Below are 21,044 nucleotides of genomic sequence, written 5' to 3'. Positions count from 1 at the left end.
GTTTGCTTGTAACGGCATTTGTAATGGGAGATCAAAGAAAACAGATTTCAGTTTTTCTCTGCCTGTAGACCACTTTCAAGGTGATTGAACCATCTAACCTCAAGATAAAAGAACTAAAATCTCCTTAAAAAGACTGCACAAATAATATGGGACAGGGAAAACAACAAGGGACAAGATTGTTGTGTTCAAGCAAAGAGCAGGCTGTCCAAATGTAATTGTGGCATCATTCCATGTTCACCAGAAGGTGGCATTGTGGGTCTGCTCAAGAGATTTGCACTAGCAGAAGATTCTATGATCTCAGAACGTTTTACTTTTTCCTGCAATAACATCCAAATATTACATTAATTTGAAGGAATCAGTTATTATTGATCTGCATGAAGTTGCATCATTTGGATGTAATAAAATATTTGAATGAAAAAATGAATAAAAAAACAACAACTGCAATCATGTATAGGCTTTTATTAACTTATTCAAACTAGCGAAAAACTAGGGGGAAAAATGGCACAGACAAAATCAGTTATTTGAAGGAAAACCTTCCACCCAAGCCTGAAAAATCACAAATTTTAAGAAACCTAGGCACTTTCTTGAACTCTCTCTTCATGGAAGTGAGACATACCACATGAACAAAAAAAGTTGAAAATGGGTGCACTCAGAACACCCCAATCAGATGACAGGAAGTGTCCTGTTCGTTTAGCAGGCTCGTCAGTGAGTCCTCTTAACACCCCAATCAGATGACAGGAAGTGTCCTGTTCGTTTAGCAGGCTCGTCAGTGAGTCCCCTTGACACTCAAATCAGATCTCAATCCTGTTCTGTCGACGTCCCACCACCCCGACCTTTCCCTGGCTCTCTGGATCGACCGGTTTGTCTAACAGGGCCTCCTGGCCCCTTAACCCGGCCACCACCACCACCTCCTCCTCCTCCTCCCCTCTTCCTCCTGCCCCCGTGTCTCTGTCCACCTCCTGCTTCTGCATCCTCCTTGGCAGCCTGTGCCCACAGAGCATCAAAGTTGCCCGGTGCCTGGTAACCAGGTAGGCTAGAATCCAAGGGGTCTTTGGAGAGCAGGACCCAGATAGCGGGTATGTTCCTGTTGACAGTGAGGCTGTCCAGGCCTGCCGTGGGCTCCAAGGGTTCCCACGTCTCCAGGACGTTGCTGAAGAGCAGCTTGGTCTGCTGGTGCAAGCCTTTCACACGGCGCTTCAGAATCTCCACGCAGGTGATGGCTTTAGAGACACCCTTCCCGGTCCCAGTGAACACTATCTGCCGGCATGGCATCTTCTCTGGTGCCTGACGACGGGGAGTTTCCTTGACTGCGGTGGTGCCACCCCCTTCTTCGGTATTAGGATGCTCCCACTCACCCTCCATCGCAGTGGGTTTGACCTCCATGCGGCTTAAGGCGTAGCGCATGAGGTTGCGGATCTTGCTGCCGTCCTTCACTCGCACCTCAGGTGTGTCACAAGGGAGGCCAGGGAATGGGCAGAGGCTGGGCTGTTCCACTGTCTTTTCCTTACTGTAGTTCTCCATGTCACCTGTACCTCATCTATGTAGAGCGACATGCAAGCACACAGATACTTTTAATCAGCGTGTTATATGTTATCCTATAGTAGCCTCAGACATTGCCGTAACACTTCTTATGGCCATAAACCATAAACTGTTTAGCTAGTAACTTGAATATTCCAGCTGTACAGTGCTGTAGCTGCTAACTGGAAAACCGTGTCAGCGATGGAGTCATATGCTATTTAACCAAGACTTAGTTTTAAAACTCAGTTTTCATAAAAGACAGTTCTTAACATAGAGGATGTTTGGATCCCCCTCACGTTAATAGATGCAAAGAAACGTTTTAATTAATTCTTACCCGAAAGCACGCAATACGTGAACAATTTAAAACTCCGTCCACATGAAAGGAGCACTCAAAACACACCGAACTCAAAGCGATCCAGAGCCGTGAACATATGGCGTAAAGTGTTTTTCTGGTCGTAAACGCTTTAGGGCTGCTGCAAAATCAGGCGAAGTGGATAGGGGAGATTTCCGGAGCATTTGGAATCTCCAATCGCATACTACGTACTATAAGTACGTACTTCGCAGATGATGGTGAAGAAGGTACTGTTTAGTATAAAGTAAGCTAGTATGCCATTATTGGGATCGATTAGGACATACTATGTCTATGTCTGATTTCGAAGAAATTGATTGCAAAGTTTTGGAAGAAACTGTTCAACACCTTAAAACATCAACATGTGCCCTTGACGCACTTCCCACATCTTTTTTCAAAACTGTTTAGAAGTAGATCTCATAAAAGTGGTAAATGCCTCACTTCTCTCTGGAAGTTTCCCAAACTCCCTGAAAACTGGTGTTGTCAAACCCCTCCTGAAAAAGAGCAATCTGGATAAGACCATATTAAACAACTATAGACCGATCTCAAATCTTCCTTTCATAGGTAAGATCATTGAAAAAGTTGTCTTCAATCAGCTGAACAAATTCTTAAGCTCAAACGGATACTTTGACAATTTTCAATCTGGTTTCCGACCGCATCACAGCACAGAGACAGCGCTCATTAAGATAATAAACGATATTCGCTTAAATACTGACTCAGGCAAATTATCAGTGCTGATACTACTTGATCTCAGTGCTGCATTTGACACTGTCGATCACAACATACTTCTAGACAGGCTGGAAAACTGGGTGGGGCTCTCTGGGATAGTCCTAAAATGGTTCAGGTCATACTTAGAAGCAAGAGGGTATTATGTGAGTATAGGAGACCATAGGTCTGAGTGGACGTCCATGACATGCGGAGTTCCTCAAGGCTCAATTCTTGCGCCACTCCTATTCAACCTGTACATGCTCCCAATGAGCCAAATAATGAGAAAGAACCAAATCTCTTATCACAGCTATGCAGATGACACACAGATCTACTTAGCCCTATCGCCTAACGATTACAGCCCAATTGACTCCCTGCTCCAATGCATTGATGAAATAAATAGTTGGATGTGCCAAAACTTTCTTCAGTTAAACAAAGATAAAACTGAAGTTATTGCGTTTGGAAATAAAGATGAAGTTCTCAAGGTGAACGCGTACCTTCACTCTAAAGGTCAAACAACTAAAAATCAAGTCAGGAATCTCGGTGTGTCTCTAGAGTCAGACCTTAACTTCAGTAGTCATGTCAAAGCAATAACTAAATCAGCATACTATCATCTGAAAAATATTGCAAGAATTAGATGCTTTGTTTCTAGTCAAGACTTAGAAAAACTGGTGCATGCTTTCATCACCAGCAGGGTGGATTATTGTAATGGACTCCTCACTGGCCTTCCCAAAAAGACCATAAGACAGTTGCAGCTCGTACAGAACGCCGCGGCCAGGAGTCTCAGCAGAACCAGAAAATATGATCATATCACACCAGTCCTCAGGTCTTTACACTGGCTGACAGTTACATATAGGATCGATTTTAAAGTATTATTACTGGTATATAAATCGTTCAAAGGCCTAGGACCTCAATACATTGCAGATATGCTTAATGAATATAAACCCAAACGAACACTCAGATCATTAGGATCACATCAGCTAGAAATACCAAGGGTTCACTCTAAGCAAGGAGAGTCTGCTTTTAGCTATTATGCCAGTCGCAGCTGGAACCAGCTTCCAGAAGAGATCAGATGTGCTCCTACAGTAGTCACATTCAAATCCAGACTCAAAACACATCTATTTTACTTTGCATTTAATGAATGAGCACTGTGCCACTGTCCGTCCGACTGTTTTCACTGTCCTTTATTTTATTATATTTTTTATTCTAAACTGTATTTGACTTTATATTCTTAACAGTTATAATTTTTCTTATTTCTTCACTGTTCTGTATTTGATTTTATATTCTTAATGGTTTTTATTTTTTCCTATTTCTGTAACAGTACCTCTGTCAAATGGATATTTAAATTGTTTTTATGTAAAGCACTTTGAATGACCATTGTGTATGAAATGTGCTATATAAATAAAATTGCCTTGCCTTGCCTTGCCTTGCATTGCCTTACTACCTCGTCATCAAATTGCGTCTCAACGCTTTTTTATTATAAAAGACATTAATCATCCAGGAGGACATCCTTCCATCCTTTGTCAAAACACATTGTGACAATTAATTTCACTTGGCACACCCATATAGACACAGAATAAACATACTGTCACTGTCACATTCTTTCTTAGTAACACACCTCACTGATACACGTCATTTCTTTATTATTATGTTTTTGTACACTTTAAATGATATCCATAACAATGCTCAAGCACCCGAGTTTGCTCGTCCCACTTTCACAATATACTCACTCTAATGGCAATAATAACATTAATAGCAATAACAATCTCAGATTAAAATATTTTAGTAGGCCTACGTGTTATAACGAGTAATGCATTTCTTAAGTTAATTATTTGGCTTTTAGAGGAATCTTAATTAAATAATCATGCTGATGGGCCATTAACACATACCCGTAGCCATGTCATATTGGTTTCGTTTTGCCAATGTCAGAGACAAGTGGCTTGTTAGGACGGACGTTTTTCTGATCCTAGTTTATTAATTTGGTTCTCAATTCCATACTCCTTGCTTTATTGTGAAAACAATGATGTGATTAATAGGTTTTCAGTCAGACATTAAGGATTGCCATGCAGCAGCTTAACAATGACAATTCGCCAAATAGAGTAGTCGCGTTGTATTCTTCTCCAGTGAAGTGCTATCTATGACGTGTTGATCAGCCCTCACTTCAGGAATACAATCTGAAACGTGTCGGTGAATGATGTGTGACTTCAATGCTAGTACTGTTGTCTGCTGATCCATTTTCGCAACTAAATCGAAAACGAAACATACCAAAGCGATGTAGGAGGGACAGGAAAGACGCCTGTTTTATATTTTTTTCACAGCAACAACCAAATGTTGCCTTGTTTTTGCACATAAACCACTTCTATTACACCCTCCTTTGACATATTGTGTATTTTGTACATGCCAAATGTACATTTCTACAGTAAGTTTACACAAAATATGTAGCGTCTGAGAATGTTTGAGGAAACACTACGTACTAAATTCTACATGACACACTAACATCAGACAGAGAGAATAAAAATGTTGTCCTTCATTCTAACGGAACAGTTAGTTAATTAACATAATAGCCTTAAATTAAACACTGATTTAAATACATGCGACATGTTCTGCACATTTTGCATCCTTCTTGCTTATAACATAATAGCACATCAACAGAGCCCAGCTCTCAGCCATCGTAGACCTCCAGCACAAGCAGTGTCTGCATCAGGTGCGTCGCATCATCAGGGACCCTTCACATCCATTCCATAACCTGTTTGCCCTCCTACTGTGCCATCAGGCAGGCGGTACAGGTCTACTCATTCCCGCACCAGCAGGCTCAGGAACAGTTTCATCTATACATCCCACTTGTAACATACATTATAATTAATTATCTCACTTGTACATTTTCTATCCTCTTCTATTTGCCCTTCTGGTTAGATGCTAACTGCGTTTCGTTGTACTGTACTTGTACTTGTTCAGTGGCAATAAAGTTGAATCTAATCTAATTTTGACTTTCATATGAACTCCCATTAACTTGCCTGGGCTTAATCACCCAGTGACTAACAGAGGGTGACTACGTATGGAAAGTGAAACTTAAGGAAAGCATAACATATCTATTTGAATAGTTCTTGCCTTAGTATTTATAGTCCCTGTTATTGACACTGGGCACAGTGAAATACAGCACATCCCAGACGCTGCACACCATGGGAGTCCGTGGATTAACCAGCTTTATAGAAGGGGACAGGACATTTTGTAAAGACATTCATTTCAGAAACAGCAAGCTGATCATAGATGGATGTAATCTGTACAACCTTCTTTATTTTAATTCAAATTTGGATCAGAGCCATGGAGGGGATTACGATGCCTTTGATGATAAGCTCCGCAAATTCTTTCAGGCATTGAAAGACTGCGGCATTGACCCATATGTGGTTTTAGATGGGGGCTCCAACAGCAACAACTGCAAGTTGGAAACTCACAAACAACGAGCTCAGTCAAGGATCAACAGTGCCAGCAACATAGGGCTTTATGGAAGTGGGAGTTTACTACCAACGCTCGTATATCAAGTCTTCAAACAGCTCCTCACAAGCCTGAATGTTCCAATGGCACAGTGCCTCGGTGAGGCAGACCAAGAAATTGCCTCCCTGGCTCATAGGTGGAACTGTCCAGTGCTGTCCAATGACAGTGACTTCTATATTTTCGACATCAAGGCAGGATTTCTGCCTATCTCCCATTTTCAGTGGCAGAAGGTGTCTGTGAACCAAGCAAGCTCTCAGAAATACATCCCCTGCAAGCACTACACCACAACAAGCTTCTGCAGATACTTCAATATCAACAAGCAGCTTCTCCCAGTCTTTGCTGCAGTAGTGGGAAATGACTACGTCAGTTTGCGTAACATGGGCATTTTCCTCCGGTGGGAAGACCACACTTCAGTGGAGGGACGTTTTGCCCACTTCAACGGCTTGCTGAGTTGGCTGGCCTCCTTCCAGGGACAGGAGGAGGCCTTGGACTCTGTGCTCAAACGCATTGATCATAGTTACAACAGACAGAAAATGTCTCTTGCCAGGTCTGGCCTCTCTCTGGCCATAGAAGAATACAAGGTTCCTTCTGGTTTCCTTGAGAGTTTTTTCAGCAGTGGAGTGGCGCCTGGACCGTGCCGTCTCCCAGTGCCTCACAGGGTCCTTCCAGACTGGACCCTGCTTCCATTAATGAAAGGTAGACTTCCCTCTTGCATAGTGGATGTGCTGCAAATGAGGAGGCAGATAATGGGCACCCAAGTTGAAGATCTCCGCATGCCCAGTGGGAACATCACCTCTCGGCCCATACGGCAGGTACTCTATGGGCTGCTGTTGGCAGGGAGGAGGGAGTGTCAGAGCAGTGACGGACCTCCAGTGGAATATGTGGAAGAGTATGACAGGGAAGGCATGAACCTAACCAGCAGCATGGTAGAAGCAGTGCTGCCAAGTGCTTCGGAACAACTTCAGCTAGACACACTTCACCGGGTATGTACAGTATACGTTTCTAGGATATAGCACACATTATATTCAAACATACTGCCGTTAATTCTGAAATTGTCTCTGACCCTATTGCTCGGTTTCTTAGGCTCCACATTCAGTGCGGTGTGAGGTGATTTTAGAGACTCTTGGTGTGTCCTCTTCCTCATTGAGTGGTGTCCCGCCTCATCTTCGTCTTCCTGTGGCTGTAACCTGCTACTGGCTGAGGCACGCACATCCCCAACCAGACAAGCCTCTCCTGGAGGCCCTACTACTGGGACTGGTGTATGGAGAGCTCCGCAGACAAAGGAAATACGAGAGAGGTACAGCCCAGAACATTTACGAAAATACACACAGGATCACTTATTTTGTTTCTTAGTGCTACCATTCACTTCTCACCTTTTTGTGTGACAGCTAAAAGACCAGAGAGAGAGTTGTTTGAGAGGCTGAGAGGGCATATTAAGAAACCTACGGGGAGCCCAGACCTGGTTGTGGCCCATTCCTACAGCCAGTGGCAGTGCTGCCTGAAGGACAGTGTTCACCTGAACCAACTGCTGTCACTACCTCTACCTGATCCTCAATGTGCCTGGTAAGGTGTCACTTCCTCAGTCAACCAAAGCTTAAACCCAAGAGAAGATATGGCAAACTTTTAGTTTAAGACTCAGTTGCCCTTAAATTAGAATAATAAAAACGTTTTCCAGTGAGAGTTAATGAGTTAGCCTATGTTAGCAAAACATTTTTAGTCTAGCACAATGTTTCTCAACCCTGCTCCTGGACACCCACTTCCCTGCATGTTTTAGATCTGTCCCTGCCATAACATACCTGATGTAGCTCATGACGGACTTGATAATGAGCAGATAATTTGAATCAGGTGTGACAGAGCAGAGAGAGATGTAAAACATGCAGGGTAGGGGGGCGCCCAGTAGCAGGGTTGAGAAACACAGGACTACCAGTTGCTATCTACATAAGTCATGTAATGCAGTGTTTGTCAAGCCTGTTCCTGGAGGCACCCCGCCCTGCATGTTTTACATCTCTTTCTGCCCAAACATACCTGATGTAGCTCATCAAGGACATATAATGAGCTGATCATTTGAATCAGGCATGATAAAGCAGGGAGATATGTAAAACATGCAGGGCGGCCTCCAGGAGCAGTGTTGAAAAACACTGATGTAATGATTGCCCCATGTGATTGTGTTAGAGTGTTAGAGTGACTAACACATCTTTTTCCACACCCATGGCAACATTAGCAGACATCCCAAGTCTCCTGGAAGTTCCGGGAGTCTCCCGCATATTGATAGCGGCTCCCTGATGCCCGCAAATGAGTTACAAATATCCCGGTATTTAGAACGAGTGATCAAGGGCGCGCATGCGAGACAGAGACTGTGCTTCAAACCGTGTAGCGGGCACACGGACGAGAGGGAGAGGGAGCGAGTGACCTTGCATGTGTGTGTGCTAGTCTGCGTGTGTGCCTCATGAAGCGCATGTAATACAGAGAGCATCCTGATTGGTCTGTTTCGGTAAGTCAACCAATCAATTGTCAGTGTGGGCGGGCTTTTATCTCTTCTCTCGAGTCCCGAACTGAATACTCAGTCAGTTCAGTATAGAAACATGAGCGCCATGGCAGAGGGAGAGTGCCCCAAAAAACGCAAATACAAGACACATTTTACGCAAGACTACACGGAAGTGTACCCCTGTCTTATAAGAGTAAAACATAATGACAGTCTTGCACGCTGTACAGTTTGCAACAGCGACTTCAGCCTTGCCCATGGTGGGTTAAATAATTTTAAAAGATATGTTGAGGTGAGTTCATCAAGTTTAATTTGATTTCATGCGCATATTATTCAGGTCGGCTAACAACTAGCTACATGAAAACACCTTAGACATATTTAAAATTGCAATGGAATATACATAAAAGCAGTTTACATAATAGATAGCTAGATAGAGAGAGATATATTTTATTTGTCATTGTGCAGCAGTACCATACAACGAAATGTGCTTGTGCATCCTCTAAAACAATACTCACTTTCATATACACACTCACACACAGTTCTGATGGCCCTTGGGATAAAAGTATAAGCAGCTTATATAAATAGTAAAAATTAATCTACATATTTTAATGATTAACAAATAATTGCATAGGCCTATAACCTGTAGAAATGATATATTATGCTTTTATATCTTTTAGGGACCACAACATGTTAGGGAGGCTAAGTGCAGGGAAGGCTGCTCCAATATAACGCAGTTCTTCAATTCAGAGAGGCACTCTCCACTCACAAGACAAAGCAATTCTTCAAAGATGCCAGAGCATTCTATGTCAGAAGCTTTCAAAAAGTAAAGGAAAAGTTCCCAATGAGAGACCAAATCTTGACAAATCTGTCAGAACCAAGATGATGTGAAACCAGAGCAAATTTTGACTTTGGCAGAGAGATTTCCAAATGTGATTAAGGCAGATGCCAGAAAACAACTCAATTTAGAAATCCTGGATTATGTCTCAACCAACCTGGAAACACTGGTGCCAAATGACAAGAATCTACCAGTCGATGAGTTCTGGGGGAAGCTGTCCAAAGTAAGATCTGTGAGCTCAGGGCAGCTGAGATTCAGGGAGATCTGTCAGCTAATGTAGGTGCTATTGGTGCTGCCAAATTCTAACTGTGATCTGGAAAGGGCACCATTTTCTCAGAGTTGTTGAGTCGGATGTCAGACAGCTTCCAGCAAGTTCAATTGTGATTATTTGTCCGGGAACGCATACATTCTCTTCCACAATACTTCCTGGTTGAACAGGCCGTGTGATGAGACTTGGCAAGATGTGCATCAGATGGACATTTCTCTGACTCCCTTAACTATCTGGGGAGTTTTTCCAATAAGGCAACGCCATACTTGCATATTGCTAACTACCTTATCCGTTCACGCGTCTGAAACCCTGCATCGTACTAGTACTATATTTGATGGATAGGTGCTGGTGCCTCTACCTCCTCGAGAAGAACAATGATTTCTTCCGCTCAGAATGCATGTTTTCTCTTGCGTTCCATTATATCCAAGATCAAATTGGATATGAATACAGTAAATATTAGGTAAGAATAGATCTTCTTTTTATTCGAAAAGCATCAACTGATTAAACTTAACATAAATGTTCATGAACAAATCCAAGAATTGAAGCAAAACCAAGACCCACTGCGGCCTCTCATGCTGAATTGAGTTATGTTTTTGTTGGCCCCAGCCCATCCAAGTTGCCTATTCTTGCTCTAGAGTAGAACTGGTATTCGTCCACATTGTGCTGTAGCCCAACAGTAATACCCCATCCATTCTGTCTTTCTCTGGTGATGTTTAGGCTTTACAAGGGCACTCTAGTGCACCAGCTTGAGGCCAAACTGAGAGGGACAATGACTCCGGATTCTCTCCTGGTGGAAAGCCATTCCTTTGAGCAGTTGTACAGAGCCATGCTGCGTGTCATACACAACTCCCATGCTGCTGGCCTCAACTCTAAGGTGTCTGGGGCAATCCCTTCTTCCCTGAAAAAGCCACAAGACGACCTGATGGCCCGTATGCAGGTTTTAGCACTAGAGGAAGATGATTCCGGTGCTGAAGGAGGGGAGAATCCTAAGCAAGAGGATGATGTGGGTTGGACTTTGGTCTCAGTGCGGACCCGCCACAAGACCAAGGAAAGATTAAACCGATGTCAAAATCCAGAATTCTCTCGAAAGCAGGGACGGATCAGCTGGGAGTAAAGACCTCTACACAACTGTTTAGTTTTAGAGATGATCAGCTCAACTCTTCAACTTAAGAACCTCTTTGGATTGTTTTTGTAACCTTAAGGACATTGACACTGTTTAGCATGTTTCTAAGATAAAGATTTTTTAGTCTACTGGTATCCCCACTTCTAACCAATCAAAATGCTTGCACATTCAGTGTGAGTTTGAATCCAGTCCTCAATCGGTTGGTGATTTTGGTTTCCATTGACCATTGTTAAGTCATTTTGTTCTCAATGAATTACACAATGTAAAGATTTTGATCTTGAATATATTTCAATCGAGACCCGATGTGTGATTTCCGTTAATTGTTTTAAGCAATGTATAATCCAGACCAACAAATAGCCTCTCTGGCTTAAAAGTGACAATCAATTTTTTTAATAATTGACAGAAAGTGTCAATGCCCCCCAGAAGATCTTAAAGATAAAACAACATACTGAAAGCACAACACCACAATAAGCTTTTTCAAGGCTTCGGGAGTATTCTGAGTCACTCATTGTGTCCCAGTCCACATGAAGAGGCGTCCAGCCTCATCTTTGTTTTCCTGGGGTGGCCGCGTTTACATTAAGTCTAATTAACAGATGCTTTCATGCTGGCCCTGTGGGAATCAAGTCCACAACACTGCTGCTATGCTCTACCAACTGAACTATACGATAAGCGTCTAAGGGCAGAGGCATGCCCAACCACAACCAGAACAGCCTCTCCTGCAGTTCCTGGTACTAGAACCGGGGTATCCTGTTGGAAGTGTCCCAGGTCTCTTCAGACGTCAGTAGGTTTGCTTCCCAGGTTTAGCTGTACTTAGCTGTATCCATTTTGCCATCTATCTTCACAAGCGTTTAGGCCCTAAAGCAGAGAAGCATTTATGCCTTCTGGCAAAGTCTAGCCAAGATTTTATGTGAGGTGTTCATCAACAATATCTTTCTTTTTGTCACTCTTCCATGACTTACACTTTTTTGAAGCACTTGGGCTATTGTTTCAGCATGTATTGTCTCCCAGCTCAGCAACTGAGTTGCCATAGGCCTCTAGGTGGCCTCTAGGTGGCCTATCCCTGGGGGCATTGAATGCCTTGAAGATTCCATATTTCTACTCCTGATAGGGGTTTATGAAGAACTGTATTCCAGATTTGTTTTAGAAGCTCCTTGAAACAACTTGATTACACACAGATTTTTACTCTATTTAACTAATTAAATTACTCTTGGTTGCACCAAACTCATTAACTTCTGTCATTGCAAAGGGGTGATTATAGGTGCAATCAATTCTTGTTTCATGTTTGTTATTCATTTATAAGATTTTTATTTGTATTGATCAGTGAAAAAATTTGTAATTTTGTAATTAAATCTATTTTGATCTTATTTTGTAACAATAAAATTGCAAAAAAGTTCCAGGGGGGTGAAAACGTTTGAGAGATTTTGTCAGTTTTTTCTTTGCTCAAGGTTCTTCAGGTGGACAATGGTATTGGAACCGCAATTTTCTAATATTGCCACAGATTCTCAGAAAGATTGAGATCAGGACTGGGACACGTTAAGTACACACCTTTTTTTGGGCCACTTTAAGTACACATTTTAAGGACACACCTTTTTATTATTTTATATCTAACTTTTGTAGAATGCTGTTTGGTCTTCATTTCCTTTGAGATCCAAAGCCTGAGCAATGAACCTTCAACAGCAGGGCATTTATTCAGAAAATGTTACAGAACCTTTAAAGTTGTACATTATGAGGTAAGTGTTTTTGTTAGGGCAAATTCGTTCACCACTCTCAACTTGGAGGTTTTGCAGCACAGGGGTTGAAAACCTATGTAATCAACATATTTCTGCTTAAAAGAAAATTCCAATATCAAACAAATGTCATCTTACTGAAGTTTATTTTGACTAAAATCTAACAGAACAACATTTCAATGTACCATTTGTAATTCAGTAATGAGCAAAAAGGTCACAGGTTTGAATAATTTTGAAAGGTACTGCAAATCCTAGGAATTGTTACAATAACGTACCACATCACTGTAAATATTCAACATCAACAGTTATAAATGACAGAAAATAAACATTTAGATATTCTTGAGAAATATTTTGTAAGGACAAATAGACAAGATATACAGAAATATAAAAACAAAAGCTGCATGTATTTCTATAATAGGAAGTTTTTGTTTTTATTTTACTAAGAAGTATATTTGTAATCTTTAAAATAGATCAATCAATCCTAATTACAGCACTGGAAAGTCAATATTAAATAAAATGTAAAAGTAATTTTTTTAATGATTGTATACACAATTACCTCCATTATGGCAGTATATTTGAAAAATAATTGGCATTATATTCATATTGTTATAGTTACAAGACACACTTAAAAATAATTACAAAATGCTGAATGTACAGATTTATTCTCATATCATCACAACAGAGTACTGGCTTCAGCTGTGCAACACACATACAGTTGTGCTCATAAGTTTGCATACCCTGGCAGAAAGTGTGAAATGTTTACACTGATTTGGAAAATATGACTGATCATGCAAAACTTTATTTAAGGATAGTGATCATATGAAGCCATTTATTATAATGGTTGTTTGGCTACTTCTGAAATCATAATTATAACAGAAATCCACTATCGAAAGACCTGCGTAACAAGGTAATCAAACTTTATAAAGATGGAAAAAGATATTCAAAGCCTTGCAAATGCCAGTCAGTACTGTTCAATCACTTAGTAAGAAGTGGAACATTCAGGGACCTCTTGATACCGAGCCAAGGTCAGGTAGACCAAGAAAGATTTCAGCCAAAACTGCCAGAAGAATTGTTCAGGATACAAAGAAAAACCCACAGGTAACCTCAGGAGAAATACAGGCTGCTCTAGAAAAAAACGGTGTGGTTGTTTCAAAGAGCACAATACGACGATACTTGAACAAAAAATTGCTGCACGGTGGAGTTGCCAGAATAAAGCCTTTAGTGTGCCAATGCCACAGAAAAGCTTGATTACAATATGCCCGACAACATCTTGACACGCCTCACAGCATCTGGCAAATGGTAATTTGGAGTGACAAGACCAAAATAGAGCATAATAGTCACAACCATAAGCGCTATGTTTGGAGAGGGGTCAACAAGGCCTCTAGTCAACAAAATACCATCCCCACTGTGAAGCATGGTGGTGGCTCACTGATGTTTTGGGGTTGTGTGAACTCTAAAGGCATGGGGAATCTTGTGAAAATTGATGGAAGATGAATGCAGCATGTTATCATAAAACACTGGAAGACAATTTGCATTCTCCTGCACGAAAAGCTGTGCGTGGGACGCTCTTGGACTTTCCAGCCCAACAATGACCCTAAGCAAAAGGCCTACTTGACCCTCCAGTGGTTATTTCGACCAGTTGTTGTTTTTCTTCCCAGGAAGGCGTTCCGGAGGTATCCGAAACAGATGCCCAAGCCACCTCAGCTGACCCCTCTCGATGTGGAGGAGCAGCAGCTCTACTCTGAGCTCCTCCCGGGTGACCGAGCTTCTCACCCTATCTCTAAGGGATCGCCCAGCCACCCTGCGGAGAAAGCTCATTTCAGCCGCCTGTATCCGGGATCTTGTCCTGACCCAAAGCTCATGACCATAGGTGAGAGTAGGAACGTAGATTGACCGGTAAATCGAGAGCTTCACCTTGCGGCTCAGCTCTTTCTTCACCACGACAAACCGATACATCGACCGCATTACTGCAGAAGCTGCACCGATCCGTCTGTCAATCTCCCGTTCCATCCTTCCCTCACTCGTGAACAAGACCCCTAGATACTTAAACTCCTCCACTTGAGGCAAGCACTCTCCACCAACCTGAAGTGGGCAAGCCACCCTTTTCCGACTGAGGACCATGGCCTCGGATTTGGAGGTACTGATTCTCATCCCCACCGCTTCACACTCGGCTGCAAACCGTCCCAGTGCATGCTGAAGGTCCTGGTTTGAAGGGGCCAACACGACCACATCATTCGCAAAGAGCAGAGACGAAATTGTGTGGTCCCCAAACCTGACACCCTCCGGTCCCTGGCTGCGCCTAGAAATTCTGCCCATAAAAATTACGAACAGAACCGCGACAAAAGGCAGCCCTGCCGGAGTCCAACATGCACTGGGACAAGTCTGACTTACTGCCGGCAATGCGGACCAAGCTCCTGCTTCGGTCGTACAGGGACCTGACAGCCCTTAGCAAAGGACCCAGGATCCCATATACCCTCCACAGGATGCCGCGAGGGACACAGTCGAATGCCTTCTCCAAATCCACAAAACACATGTGGACTGGTTGGGCAAACTCCCATGAACCCTCCAGCACCCCGTAGAGGGTATAGAGCTGGTCCAGTGTTCCACGGCCCGGACGAAAACCACACTGTTCCTCCTGAATCCAAAGTTCTACTATCAGCTGTATTCTCCTCTCCAGTACCCTGGCATAGACTTTCCCGGGGAGGCTGAGAAGTGTGATCCCCCTGTAGTTGGAACACACCCTCCGGTCCCCCTTCTTAAAAAGAGGGACCACCACCCCAGTCTGCCATCCCAGAGGCACTGTCCCCGACCTCCACGCGATGTTGCACAGGCGTGTCAACCAAGACAGCCCCACAACATCCAGAGACTTGAGGTACTCAGGGCGTATCTCATCCACCCCCGGTGCCTTGCCACCGAGGAGTTTCTTCACTACCTCTGTGACTTCAGCCCGGGTGATGGACGAGGTCACCTCTGAGCCCTCATCCTCTGTTTCCTCAATGGAAGACGTGACGGCGGGATTGAGGAGATCCGCGAAGTACTCCTTCCACCGCCCGACGACATCCCCAGTTGAGGTCAACAGCTGCCCACCTCTACTGTAAACAGCGTTGGTAGGGCACTGTTTCCCTCTCCTGAGGTGCCGGATGGTTTGCCAGAATCTCTTCGAGGCCAGCCGATAGTCCTTCTCCATGGCCTCATCGAACTCCTCACAGGCCCGAGTTTTTGCCTCCACAACCACCTGGGCTGCAGTCCGCTTGGCCTGCCGGTACCCGTCAGCTGCCTCAGGAGGCAGCTGACGGGTACCGGTGAAAATGGTGAAATCTCACCTAATGAGTTCCCATCTGTGAACTCTTATTTTGAAGTGACTGGAAGTGTTGGTTATGCATTTGGCTAATGATCTGAATTCCACATTTAACCCCACCCAGGTGTGTACATCTTGGTATCAAGGTATGAACAAGAGAACAAAACCAATTAATTCTTAGTTTTTCATTGAAAGATAAAAATGAAATGGCATTTGTCATGTGATATTAAAATACAGAATATTTATGTGAATATACAGGCATCTAAAATGAGAGCCTTAATTTAAGCACTGATTTAAATACATAAGATTTGTTCTGAACCTTATGCATCCTTATTGCTTATAACATAACATGTTCCCAGCCTTATGACTGTCATAAAAAGTCCCATGAACCTGCCTAAGCTTACTCATAATAGGAAGTGATAAAGTATCTCTAGCGACGAATGGAAAGTGAAACTTAACCTTAGTATTTATAGTACCTGTCATTGAGACTTGTCACATTGGTAGAGCACACCATGGGAGTCCCTGGATTAACCAGCTTTATAGAGGGGGAAAGAAACATTTTAAAAGATGTTCATTTTAGAAACAGCAAGCTGATCATAGATGGATGTATTCTGTACAACTTTCTTTATTTTAATTCAAATTTGGATCAGAGCCATGGAGGGGATTACGATGCTTTTGAAGGTAGGATTCACAAGTTCTTTCAGGCTCTGAAAGACTGCAGCATTGACCCATATGTGGTTTTAGATGGGGGCTCTAACAGCAACAACAGCAAGTTGGAAACTTTCAAACAACAAGCACAATCAAATATCAACAGTGCCAGCCACTTGTCTAGAGGGCTTCACGGGAGAGGTAGTTTATTACCAACTCTTGTAAATCAAGTCTTCAAACAGATCCTTGCAAGCCTGAGTGTTCCAATGGCACAGTGTACCGATGAGGCAGTCCAAGAAATTGCCTCCCTGGCTCATAGGTGGAACTGTCCAGTGCTGTCCAATGACAGTGACTTCTATATTTTCAACATCAAGGCAGGATTTCTGCCTATCTCCCATTTTCAGTGGCAGAATGTGTCTGTGAACAAAACATGCTCTCAGAAATGCATCCCTTGCAAGCGTTACACCACAAGAAGCTTCTGCAGATACTTCAATATCAACAAGCAGCTTCTCCCAGTCTTTGCTGCAGTAGTGGGAAATGACTATGTCAGTTTGCGTAACATGGGCATTTTCCTCCGGTGGGAAGACCACACTTCAGTGGAGGGACGTTTTGCCCACTTCAACGGCTTGCTGAGTTGGCTGGCCTCCTTCCAGGGACAGGAGGAGGCCTTGGACTCTGTGCTCAAACGCATTGATCATAGTTACAACAGACAGAAAATGTCTCTTGCCAGGTCTGGCCTCTCTCTGGCCATAGAAGAATACAAGGTTCCTTCTGGTTTCCTTGAGAGTTTTTTCAGCAGTGGAGTGGCGCCTGGACCGTGCCGTCTCCCAGTGCCTCACAGGGTCCTTCCAGACTGGACCCTGCTTCCATTAATGAAAGGTAGACTTCCCTCTTGCATAGTGGATGTGCTGCAAATGAGGAGGCAGATAATGGGCACCCAAGTTGAAGATCTCCGCATGCCCAGTGGGAACATCACCTCTCGGCCCATACGGCAGGTACTCTATGGGCTGCTGTTGGCAGGGAGGAGGGAGTGTCAGAGCAGTGACGGACCTCCAGTGGAATATGTGGAAGAGTATGACAGGGAAGGCATGAACCTAACCAGCAGCATGGTAGAAGCAGTGCTGCCAAGTGCTTCGGAACAACTTCAGCTAGACACACTTCACCGGGTATGTACAGTATACGTTTCTAGGATATAGCACACAGTATATTCAAACATACTGCCGTTAATTCTGAAATTGTCTCGGACCCTATTGCTCGGTTCCTTAGGCTCCACATTCAGTGCGGTGTGAGGTGTTTTTAGAGACTCTTGGTGTGTCCTCTTCCTCATTGAGTGGTGTCCCGCCTCATCTTCGTCTTCCTGTGGCTGTAACCTGCTACTGGCTGAGGCACGCACATCCCCAACCAGACAAGCCTCTCCTGGAGGCCCTACTACTGGGACTGGTGTATGGAGTGCTCCGCAAACAAAGGAAGATCCAGAGAGGTACAGCCCAGAACATTTACAAAAACACACACAGGATCACTTAGTTCCAATTGTAAAGTTGTTTAGAAGATGAAAATGTAATTGTTTCTTTGTGCTATCATTGACTTCTCACCTTTTTGTGTGACAGCTAAAAGACCTGAGAGACAGTTGTTTGAGAGACTGATATGGCATATTAAGAAATCTACGGGGAGCCCAGACCTGGTTGTGGCCCATTCCTACAGCCAGTGGCAGTGCTGCCTGAAGGACAGTATTCACCTGAACCAACTGCTGTCACTACCTCTACCTGAGCCTCAATGTGCCTGGTGAGGTGTCACTTCCTCAGTCAACCAAAGCTTAAACCCAAGAGAAGATATGGCAAACTTTTAGTTTAAGAACTCAGTTGCCCTTAAATTAGAATAATAAAAACGTTTTCCAGTGAGAGTTAATGAGTAAGCCTATGTTAGCAAAACATTTTTAGTCTAGCACAATGTTTCTCAACCCTGCTCCTGGACACCCACTTCCCTGCATGTTTTAGATCTGTCCCTGCCATAACATACCTGATGTAGCTCATGACGGACTTGATAATGAGCAGATAATTTGAATCAGGTGTGACAGAGCAGAGAGAGATGTAAAACATGCAGGGTAGGGGGGCGCCCAGTAGCAGGGTTGAGTAAAACACTGGACTACCAGTTGCTATCTACATAAGTCATGTAATGCAGTGTTTGTCAAGCCTGTTCCTGGAGGCACCCCGCCCTGCATGTTTTACATCTCTTTCTGCCCAAACATACCTGATGTAGCTCATCAAGGACATGATAATGAGCTGATCATTTGAATCAGGCGTGATAAAGCAGGGAGAGATGTAAAACATGCAGGGCGGCCTCCAGGAGCAGTGTTGAAAAACACTGATGTAATGATTGCCCCATGTGATTGTGTTAGTCACTCTCACTCTGTTATCACCCTATGGCAACATTAGTAAAACTGTTTGAAACTCTATGTCCCTGGCAAAATGTGTAAAAATGTTGCAAACTTCAAAACAGCAACATTTTCTCAGAGTGGTTGAGGCGGATGTCAGACAGCTTCCAGCAAGTTGAATTATGATTATTGGTCCGGGAACGCATACATTCTCTTCCAGAATACTTCCTGGTTGAACAGGCCGTGTGATGAGGCTTGGCAAGATGTGCATCAGATGGAGATGTCTCTGACTCCCCCCACTTTCTGGGGAGTTGTTTCAATAAGGCAACGCTATACTTGCAAATTGCTAATTACTTGAAAAGTATTTGGACATTCAATGTTTTTGGTTCCCTATTCCAACACTTTGGATTTTAACTTATTCAATGACTATGGAGTTGTGCAGACTTTATTTTCAGACTGTTGTCATCTGTATTGGACAAACCATTTAGCAAATGGCATCAATAATTCAGCAAATGGCATCAACACTTTTGGTCCTCATGTTGTCAGACACCAGACACCAACTCTAAAATGTAATTCAATACAAACACATTGACAGCTCTTGGTTAGAACAAGAATGCAAACGAATACATCTTCCCAATAAGAAACATCTGTGAAGCCAACTGTCTAAATACTTCAGGTACCTTCAAATAGCTGGGCTATGTACAAAATGTTCTGTCATTTCTTAATGGTTACTTCGATATGGATGAAAAAGCTGACTGTCTTGACATTAATCCCATATATCAAATCCGAAGTGCTGGAATACAGAGCCGAAAAAAATGTGTTGCTGTCCAAATACCTTTGGAGTTCATTGCATTGTATTGTATTTTAAAACTGCACCATTTTGTCTACGTTGGATGGCAAAATATTTTAGATTTGCAGGAAATGAACTCATCAAAATGATTTGCTTGCAAACTGTGTTTTGTGTGCTTAAATATTGGTCGCAGCATACCAATTTACTTCACCACTTGGTGAACTGGGGAAAGTTGCCTATTCTTGCTCTAGAGTAGAAAACTGGTATTCGTCCACATTGTGCTGTAGCCTAACAGTAATACCCCATCCATTTTGTCTTTCTCTGGTGTTTAGGCTTTACAAGGGCACTCTGGTGCACCAGCTTGAGGCCAAACTGAGAGGGACAATGACTCCGGATTCTCTCCTGGTGGAATGCCATTCCTTTGAGCAGTTGTACAGAGCCATGCTGCGTGCCATACACAAATCCCATGCTGCTGGCCTCAAGTCGAAGGTGTCTGGGGCAATCCCTCCTTCCCTGAAAAAGCCACAAGACGACCTGATGGCCCGTATGCAGGTTTTAGCACTAGAGGAAGATGATTCCGGTGCTGAAGGAGGGGAGAATCCTAAGCAAGAGGATGATGTGGGTTGGACTTTGGTTCGGACCCGCCACAAGACCAAGAAAAGATACAACCAATCTCAGAATCCAGAATTCTCTCAAAAGCAGGGACGGATCAGCTGGGAGTAAAGACCTCTACACAACTGTTTAGTTTTAGAGATGATCAGCTCAACTCTTCAACTTAAGAACCTCTTTGGATTGTTTTTGTAACCTTAAGGACATTGACACTGTTTAGCATGTTTCTAAGATAAAGTTTTTTAAGTCTACTGGTATCCCCACTTCTAAACAATCAAAATGCTTGCACATTCAGTATGAGTTTGAATCCAGCCATCACTCGTTTGGTGATTTTGGTTTCCATTGACCATTGTTACGTTATTTTCGTTATATTACACAATGTAAATATTTTGATCTTTAATATATTTCTTTCAAGTCCAGATTTGTGATTTAAGTGTTCCCTTAATTTTTTGGGCAGTTTATAATCCAGACCAACAACCTCTCTGGCTCAAAAGTGACAATGTCTTTTTTTAATCTTTGACATTTGAAAATCAATTTTCAGTCACAAAAAGTGTCAATGCCCCCAGAAGGATTGAGATCAGTTCTGGGCCACTTTAAGGCACCTTTTTATTAATTTATCTCAAACTCTTGTAGAATCCTCTTTGGTCGTCATTTCCTTTGACATCCAAAGCCTGAGCAATTAACCTTCAAAAGCAGGGCTTTTATTCAGAAAATGTGACAGCAACTTTCACCCGTCGACTGGAAGTTTTGCAGCACAGGGGTCGATAACTTATGTAATAAACATAGTTCTTAAGAATATTTTCCAGCATCAAACCAATGTCATCTTACT

At 43.0% G+C, this 21,044-nt stretch overlaps 3 protein-coding genes across 3 annotated transcripts; 2 read left to right on the top strand and 1 right to left on the bottom strand.

The window, feature by feature from the left end:
* Positions 1–442: 442 nt before the first annotated feature.
* Positions 443–2,019, bottom strand: rpp25l (ribonuclease P/MRP 25 subunit-like). The gene is made up of 2 exons (XM_010905219.3): positions 1,853–2,019; positions 443–1,537 (listed from the first exon to the last, which is right to left on the bottom strand). Exon 2 carries the CDS (start codon positions 1,519–1,521, stop codon positions 799–801), a length of 723 nt encoding a protein of 240 aa, XP_010903521.1. The 5' UTR covers positions 1,522–1,537; positions 1,853–2,019; the 3' UTR covers positions 443–798.
* Positions 2,020–6,646: 4,627 nt separating this feature from the next.
* Positions 6,647–11,016, top strand: LOC114829747 (protein asteroid homolog 1-like). Its single transcript, XM_029115674.2, has 4 exons — positions 6,647–7,047; positions 7,148–7,361; positions 7,453–7,627; positions 10,367–11,016. Exons 1-4 carry the CDS (start codon positions 6,754–6,756, stop codon positions 10,761–10,763), a joined length of 1,080 nt encoding a protein of 359 aa, XP_028971507.2. The 5' UTR covers positions 6,647–6,753; the 3' UTR covers positions 10,764–11,016.
* A 6,194-nt stretch (positions 11,017–17,210) lies between these two features.
* Positions 17,211–20,586, top strand: LOC105031035 (protein asteroid homolog 1-like). The gene is made up of 4 exons (XM_010905221.5): positions 17,211–17,611; positions 17,712–17,925; positions 18,053–18,227; positions 19,939–20,586. Exons 1-4 carry the CDS (start codon positions 17,318–17,320, stop codon positions 20,327–20,329), a joined length of 1,074 nt encoding a protein of 357 aa, XP_010903523.5. The 5' UTR covers positions 17,211–17,317; the 3' UTR covers positions 20,330–20,586.
* The last annotated feature ends 458 nt before the right edge of the window (positions 20,587–21,044 follow it).

This window comes from Esox lucius, chromosome 20, assembly GCF_011004845.1.
Source record: "Esox lucius isolate fEsoLuc1 chromosome 20, fEsoLuc1.pri, whole genome shotgun sequence".
NCBI classification, from domain to species: Eukaryota; Metazoa; Chordata; class Actinopteri; order Esociformes; family Esocidae; genus Esox; species Esox lucius.
The sequence above is the reverse complement of the archived record's forward strand: the minus strand, read 5'-3'. Positions and strand labels throughout refer to the sequence as shown.

Excerpts from the sequence above, each read along its gene's own strand:
- rpp25l (XM_010905219.3), bottom strand. The coding sequence starts at position 1,521 with ATGGAGAACTACAGTAAGGAAAAGACAGTGGAACAGCCCAGCCTCTGC.
- LOC114829747 (XM_029115674.2), top strand. The coding sequence starts at position 6,754 with ATGAAAGGTAGACTTCCCTCTTGCATAGTGGATGTGCTGCAAATGAGG. Across the intron at positions 7,048-7,147 it reads AGCTAGACACACTTCACCGG|GCTCCACATTCAGTGCGGTG; the intron begins GTATGTACAGTA and ends TCGGTTTCTTAG. Across the intron at positions 7,362-7,452 it reads ACAAAGGAAATACGAGAGAG|CTAAAAGACCAGAGAGAGAG; the intron begins GTACAGCCCAGA and ends TTTGTGTGACAG.
- LOC105031035 (XM_010905221.5), top strand. The coding sequence starts at position 17,318 with ATGAAAGGTAGACTTCCCTCTTGCATAGTGGATGTGCTGCAAATGAGG. Across the intron at positions 17,612-17,711 it reads AGCTAGACACACTTCACCGG|GCTCCACATTCAGTGCGGTG; the intron begins GTATGTACAGTA and ends TCGGTTCCTTAG. Across the intron at positions 18,228-19,938 it reads CCTGAGCCTCAATGTGCCTG|GCTTTACAAGGGCACTCTGG; the intron begins GTGAGGTGTCAC and ends TCTGGTGTTTAG.